The sequence below is a fragment of the Haplochromis burtoni genome, unplaced genomic scaffold (genome assembly GCF_018398535.1).
Source record: "Haplochromis burtoni strain Fernald_Lab_line unplaced genomic scaffold, NCSU_Asbu1 Contig_194, whole genome shotgun sequence".
NCBI classification, from domain to species: Eukaryota; Metazoa; Chordata; class Actinopteri; order Cichliformes; family Cichlidae; genus Haplochromis; species Haplochromis burtoni.
In genome coordinates this window covers 600,805-608,646 of record NW_024582555.1, presented here as the reverse complement: position 1 = coordinate 608,646, position 7,842 = coordinate 600,805, and the positions used below count along the sequence as shown (strand labels likewise).

Sequence of the window (7,842 nt, the reverse complement as noted above, 5' to 3'; positions counted from 1 at the left end):
TGTGTGTGTGTGTGTGTGTGTGTGTGTGTGTGTGTGTGTGTGTGTGTGTGTGTGTGTGTGTGTGTGTGAGAGAGTGTGTTTACTGGATGTGTGAGAAAGAGAGAGAATAAGTGGGTGTGTCGCTTCCAGCTGAAAAGTTTGATGTCAACTGGGGAAAAGGAGAATATGGTGCACAGCTTCAGCCTCCACACAGCACACGCTAAACGCTGGAAGGCTTTGTCTATCAACTTGCTTTTCTAAACTGGCCTGTGAGAAAGCCACAATTCTGAAATACTCATACAGTTCATTATAAATACTACGACTGCTACTATGTTTGAAGCTGCACATTTACGACAGCAGATACATATTTTGATTCGGGAGCCACAGTCACATACAGCACGTCCCATAATTACTGAACGGACAGAGAAAACAACAAAACAAACACACACTGAGGTATTGTGTTCAAAGTCACCATTTCCACAAGGCAAGGCAGCACTAATACATCACAAAAGCAGGGAGCGAATAAAAACAACCACCATTTCACACCCATCGTCTTACCAGTCGTCCTCTGGAAAACTACCCTCCTCAGCCTCAGGGACGTGACTGTTGGAGCGAAAGTGAGAACAAAAAGCATCTTGTTGACAAAGCATTATGTGAACATGCTGTTGGTAGGTGCAGGCGCAAGGATTTTTGTTAAAATGGGATCGTTTAGGAGGAGTTGGAGTGTGGCAGCTTAGCTAAGGTTCTGTGGTTAGGATGATAGCGTTGATTATAGCGCGTCCTCTAATCACTTATTTGTTTCCAGATTTTTTTACAGTTGTGCAAAATATTCATACTTGACACTTTTTACCAGGAACTACATACAACCAGCAGTCACATATCTTAGCCATTTAAGACCGGAAACACAGAAACACCTATTCCAGCAATGTTCACGGGTAACTTAATGATATATCTTTACATTATACATCGTCTCTTTGTTCTCAAGAAACAGTCTGGCAACATGCTAAAACTCCAAGTTTTCTTCTTTTTTGGGGTTGCTGTAGTGCAAGCCATCAGCTAATGAGAAGTTTGATGTGTTGATCCGTGAATGTTTCCAGCCTGCATGCCTGAATATCCATGGGCAAGACACTGAACCCCAAGATGCACCCCGATGCATTGAGAGAAAAGTGCTTATGTGAATGGGTCAGTGAGGCATTGAATTCATACTGACCGCCCAAAAAGGGTAGAAAAGCACTATATGAGAACCAGTCCAATTACAAAACCCATCCTTCTTTGATTTTTTGCAACAATTAATTAAAGAAAATACTTTGGAAAGAAGCCCAACTGTGCTTTTTTTCCACTAGTCATCATTTACCTTGGCAAATGGGGAAAATGAAAATTGTTATTTCCGTATATTACAGGTGTTATCTTAGCTGTGATCATTAAGAAGCAAAAGTAAACAAAAAAGGAGACAGCTTTCTGTACCATGCTTTTGTATATCTATTCAAATTGTGCATGATTTGACGGACCGTTCTTCCCCTAGTATTTTCATTTTATATGCGGTTGTGGTCAGAAGTGAATGTCATGGTAATTTGGGGTTTTTAGATTTCTTTGTACTGTTATTCGTCAAGGGTGGAATTACTGTAAAACCAAGAACTGGCTGCACAAGTTTGTTTTGGATTTTCTCCAGTCTGCACGGGGACAAAAGTATACATACAACCCCACTCGTATTTGGTTAAATGTTGCTTAATGAAGTTGCTTCTGGCACAATTTTGGTCTTCTGGGCAGAATTGGTAGTTCGTTTAAATTGGTTGGCTTCCTGGCACGAAAACAGCTTTTAAAGCCAAACCAAAGATTTTTAATAAGTTTGAGTTTGGGGCTTTGGTAAGGCAAGTCCAGAAGCTTATTGTTAGCCTCATGTGTCCATCCCACAATAATTAATGACGTGTTTTGGGGATCACTGTCTTGTTTGGAGGCCTACTTGTGTCAAAGCTTCAACTGAACGTGAAGAATTCAGAGGTAGTCTCCCCTTCTTCATTACTCGATTTAGTTTGTAACACTTGCTAGAGTGACTGGTATATATGACATCAGTAAGCTGTATGGTTGATTCTAACTAAATAAAGCGCTGGATTCACCCAGTAGATGTTGTAAGGTTGATAACAAAAAAACTGAGTGTACGTAAAAACTGAACAACTACAAAATAAGATCATTAAAAGGTGTTACAGTGGAGACATTTTACTCAAATGTCTAAAGAGAAGTCAACAAAATCAAAGGAGAAAACAATCCAAGAAAGACAAAGTAGTAAAAATAGAAATGAATAGAAATCATTTTATAATTGTAGCAGCTGTCAGCAGGCTACCACAGTTCGGTGCATATTTTCAAGGTCACCAATGAACGTAGTATAACATTACAAACTGAATGTGGCCAAAGAGCATTCCAGCATTATTCCATTAGATCCAAACTCATACAGCCAAGCTTCACTCTTTTACCTACAACAATGAAACAATGGGACTATTTGAATCAACAATAAGTTTGTATAAGACTTACAACCACATATCCTCTACTATATGCTTCTATGCTTCGTTAAGCCACTTTTAAATAAAATAAAGACGAGTTTTGTCATTTGAGCACATCTTTACATAATTGTGCTTTCACTCTAGCCTTAAATAAAAAGCCAGGAGGATTCTGGGAGCCTCCCTCAGATTGGGACTCCAATCCAGTGGAATTAATTAATGTCTACACCCTTGGGGATGTCTTTATTAATTACAGCAGCACTTAATTTGTGTAGAGGAACACATGCGGGCGGCAGCGTCGGGGGGGCTTTGTGTGTGTGTTCTGGCACTAAATTACAAGTCACGCTACAAACTAAGATCTATACACATGCTTGTTCATTCATTTGAACAAAAACATGCCTCATTTTATCTTTGCTTTACTCGTATTATCCCTTTTTGCACAATATGTTATTACTTACTGCTTGATATTTAAAAGCTGTTCTTCTGAAATTAAAATAAAGGTTAAAAAAGGATGCAAGTATGTTAATTTGAGAAGTTAAAGTTTGATTAAGCAAGAGCTGCCTCTGAACTACTTCATCCATATTTCATGATTAACAGACAGTTGAAAGCATCTATAACAGGAAAGGAGGAAGTTCCAGTTATTCATATTATATAACAATATCCAAAACAGACTCAAGTATGCCACGCTCTTTTACTATTGGCCCGTGTTGGGTGTTTATATTATTAAATATTGCTCAGTATTACTGCTCTGTATGACTTGTCACACCAACCTGTTTGATCTGGCCTCTAAAATGGTGACTGGTAACAATGACTGAAGTCTTATGGACACATTTAAAAGAACAAATCAAAACCTCCCAGCACAAACTTGCTGACACAATCATCTTTGAAAAGAAAAATAAATGTGAGATAAAAAGTTATTTTTTTGACTTTGTAAATTAAATGAGTTGGCTTGGGCAGAGCTAGAACGTGTAGTACAGCTGACATTGTTATAGTATGTTGGACAATGAATCCAGAAGAGTGAACTTTTAGAGTCAACCGTTTCTGAGCCGTCTAATTTTGGAAACGCGTAAGAAAAAACGTTGAGGAAGCAATGTCCAAACGATGACTTATTAGAACTGGTTGTCTTCCCTCCTGCTATGAAACTCTCATCCATATTTATCAGTTGCGTAACAGGGAGTGCGTCTTTCAGAGAATCAAAGAAAACATCGAGCCTTTTAAAGGAGGAGTGAGTGCAAGTCTCTGATGACCAGCAAGTTTAACCACCAATATAACCATGAAACAAAAAAACATTACATACCAAGAACATCATACAAACCTTTAATCCACACCAGCAATGGTTACGACACAAATATCAGCAATGATTCGGAGGCTTCACATCACCAGCACGTGCAACACTTAAACGGGCTTTACGCTGCTGACCCAGGGATCGACAGTGACAAACTGTCAGTGCTCCCACTGGACTCACAATCACAGCCTAATGAAAGTACAGAGAACTCCAAATAAAATACTCTTTTGTCCTCAGCTTGCACTTCATCAATCACGCTTTTAATTGAATCCTAATGGGATTAAACATGTACTGTCACGCCTGCACTTTCTTTGATTCTGTGAACACTGAGGCTCATTATCTATGCATGAAAATGAAATGAGCAGGAGGAAAAAAGGCATTTAGGAGTGATTTAATGTTTAATGTTGAACTCTAGCTAAAAGAATTTGTAAGCTACAGGAGTGGAGGAAAAATAAATTCATTTTGGTTAAAACCCTGTGTTTATAATCCGATACTGTGAGTTACCAAGTTATATCAAAACAACATCGAGCTCGCACCACACTCGGAAAGTACAAAGAGGCATAGCCAGCCTTCACAAACATCTCCAACATGACAAACAACGAACAAACACCCACAGCGGAGAGTGTAAAGTGCCTTTGCTTGCAAATGCCTGCCCACTTTTTATTTTTAGTTTATGTCGAGAGGAGCACTGATGTACCTGCTAATGAGAAGATAGGGAGAATGAAACGCCAGATGCACTATGATGCACACTCGGCACTTAATGAAGGCCAGAGGATATGAGGACGAAGGCAGGGAAAATGGAAAAACAGGAAGCAAAGCTCAACATACCCATAAGCCACACCGGCAATAGTGCATTTCTTGAACTGCATCACGTTGCAGGTGAGAGTTCCTGTCTTGTCTGAGAAAATGTACTTCACCTGAAAGGAAAGAGAAACAGAACACTTTAAAAGAAATCTCTTTCAAATAAGTGCACAATATAAAATATATAAATATATATACCTGGCCTAATTCTTCATTCAGATTGGAGGTGCGGGCCATGGCAGGTGTGTTTGTGGGCTCATATAGCATATCAGTGTCCTAAAAACAATCATGGAAGAACTTAAAATGTAACGTTACTGAACAAACAACATGTTTGCTTAACAATCTTCATATCAATTTAGAAAATATGAACAAAGTCTCCCAAAAACTGGTGCTTTACTTCAATCCTGACAGTCAATTTTCCCCGGAGAAAATACTGAACCAAAGGGAAACCAACAGAAGTGTCCTAAATGTTACTAAAATTTACTCGCTAGGGTTTCATTTAAACTTAAAAGTTGCTCAAAATAACTTTTCCAAAATAAAGGAAACATGGATGCCTCAGTCAAGACATTCAGTGAAGTTGACCTACTTACTACAGACACTCATGATGCTAAACCAAATGGTTAACATCGACTTTTAGATGTGTTTTCCCTTTGCAGTGCTATGTGCAGATATAAATATAGTAATGGTGTTTAAAATTATTTTGATGACCCCATGTTACCACCTTCAGCTTCTTGTCAAGCTGAAACAGTCACATCACCTTATATAGCAGACATACAGGAAAAGACTTCAACAGTTGTCTTCCTAACACATCGATGCACAGCAACATCAGCATTCATCTGGAGTCATGTGCTGACCTGACAGACTTCAGTCCAACATTCATTCTCTTTTAGCTCTTTTTGGTTTCTACCAGCTATAAAGGAAAAGTCTGGCACGTACTCGCCGGCTGCTATGTTAATCTTTTATTTGATGCTTCTTGTAGTTTTTCCAGAAAGAATGCTGATGAGAGTCACAAAGCGACATCAAAACTGCTAAGAGTTGCTGTGAAGAAAACTCCTCATGATTTGTCAGCGTTCATCGCTCCAATATTCCCTTTTACAAAAGACGCAGCAATCTGATCCAAGTTTAAGTAGTGAAAGTTGAATTGCAGATAACTGCCTATGCAGAAACACTGTCTGAAAAACAGCACATCTATCTGGACTTGAACTCACCCAGTTGATAAAAAAGGCTTGGGTGAACTTGATGACCTCCAGCGTGACCAGAAGACTGATGGGGATGAGGTTGTTGAACAGGATGATGAAGGTGAGGAAGTTAAGGCCAAAGTTAGCTGCCCCACCATCTACAAGGGGAAGAGTTTTAGACAAAAAAAAAGAAGTAATACACAGAAGACTCATCAGTGTTGGTTCATAATCATCTGTTAGTTAAATCAATATGCCCAAAGCTACTTCCAGCCAATGATCAACATTATCCCAATCTGGAGAATGTTTTGGGTTAATATCGTCCATTAGCTGGAATTAACTATTTCTTCCACCCAACCTCATCCTCTTACAACTCAACCGATTAGCAATCCAATTTAATGTCCCAAAGATTGAAAGCAGCGAACAGGGACTGAAATATCTCAAATGTCATTAGTGTCGCAGCAGCAGCCTTGGCATCCAGCATGATCCAGGCAATGATTCCACAAAGCACTATGCAAAATGATGCCGGTTCCCCCGAGAGCCCCGAACAATTGGCAATGATCAACATGTAATCCCATTGACACCAAATATGAAAACAGGAGGGATGTGATTTACCTTTCCTCAGCTTGCAGGAGGTGCAAATGTTACCTTCCTAAACCCAAGCCTTGATCTTAGCATTGCGGTTGAGAGGGGCGAGCCCTTCCCCATGAAAGAACGATTCCAAAACAAAACAAAAAAACTGAATGGCACAAAGAGTGGCAGTGGCAGAATGGAAGCTATTGCTACAACAACACATGTAGGTGGGAAAATGTTTTCAGAAGTGGGGGGGGGAGACAAACAGATGCTCTCAAGACAAAGGAGGGAGATTCAGTCCATAGCACATTCTCAACCAAGAAGGAGTGGAAAAGAGTGGGTGGATTATGCCAGCAAAATAGTTTGGGTGTTAATGACCATCACCTCACTTCAGTAGTCGTCTTATTATGTCACGCAGAAATGCTGCTATCAAACAACAGAGTGACACTGGATCGGACCAGCAGAGCATCATTAAAACCTTAGCAAACAGGACATGCATAGGTCGCAAACCAATCTGATGTCACTTGTATGTGAAAGTAATATGTTCTAACCAGCTGAAGTGAAGAAACTGGCACAAAGTTCACTGTAAACTGTTTGGTTGCATCATTCTAATTACGTTTTTCGTTGTTTTAAATGGCGTGTCTATGCAAGAGCGAGAAAGCCTTTCCCCCTCATCATGCTGCAAGCAGAAGTGACAAAGTGTCAGTTAGCATTGCAACTTTTGGAAGAACAGTCAGCATGACTACCTCCAGAAAGAGTGTAAGAATCAGTAACCATACATTCTGGATCTGAAAACTTGTATTAGTTTGTCACGATTTCAACAACAAAATCATTTTTTAAACAACATGCACAATCACAGCTTTCTGTTTGTGATGTGTGTCGGGATCTTTGCATTTACTCTTGTAATGCTGTTGAGTGGGTGAAGTTACAATAATTTAAGACAACAAGGCAGCGTGGTGAAATTGCATGTTTACGACGTGGCAGTTTCCCCACCTCTCTCTTTTACCACAGGTTGGATAATATGCACTGGACAGAGCCTCAACAACTCCTTATGGAAATCAAATCAGTCTCAAGATGGATGCTTGCCTTATAATTTACACTCCCCTCGACACTTTGATATGGAATCTTTTAAGAGTGGGTTTTAATGCCGCTGAGGACAAAACCCTGAGAAAACCAATGAAAGCCAATGGAACACCTCATCAAAAGGGTCAGTGTAAGTCATAATGTAAGCTTGAACTGACCAGGGCACAACCTCTCCTACACAGGCCTATCAGGGTACAGAGTAATGGCCAGAGGGTCACGATAATCACTTTGCAGACCAGGTTCAGAGCTTCATCGCAGCAGCTGCCGCGTTAAGGAACTGAGCAGCACAAATTCTGAACTGCAATAACGTCTGTAATGTCAACATTAAAATTGAGCCATCTTCTATTATGGTTTGAGAACAGAAGTAAAAACTGAGCAGCTTTTCACTTCTATCCCTCCCCACTCTATCTATTTTTTGAAAAATCCACACAAGGAAAGATCGCTGCAGAAGCAT

General features: G+C 39.8%; 1 protein-coding gene across 7 annotated transcripts in view; it reads right to left on the bottom strand.

The window, feature by feature from the left end:
- atp8a1 (ATPase phospholipid transporting 8A1) overlaps positions 1-7,842 on the bottom strand; it is a 106,333-nt gene that overhangs the window by 59,620 nt on the left and 38,871 nt on the right. For 5 of the 7 annotated variants that reach the window (XM_005935189.3, XM_005935191.3, XM_005935190.3 and 2 more), the window contains 4 exons: positions 5,766-5,893; positions 4,756-4,833; positions 4,585-4,673; positions 538-582 (listed from right to left, as the gene is read on the bottom strand). In XM_005935189.3, the coding sequence (XP_005935251.1) occupies positions 538-582; positions 4,585-4,673; positions 4,756-4,833; positions 5,766-5,893 (340 nt within the window). The remainder of the gene's footprint in view (positions 1-537; positions 583-4,584; positions 4,674-4,755; positions 4,834-5,765; positions 5,894-7,842) is intronic. The other 2 variants (XM_005935194.3, XM_042226056.1) reach the window with 1 other exon arrangement.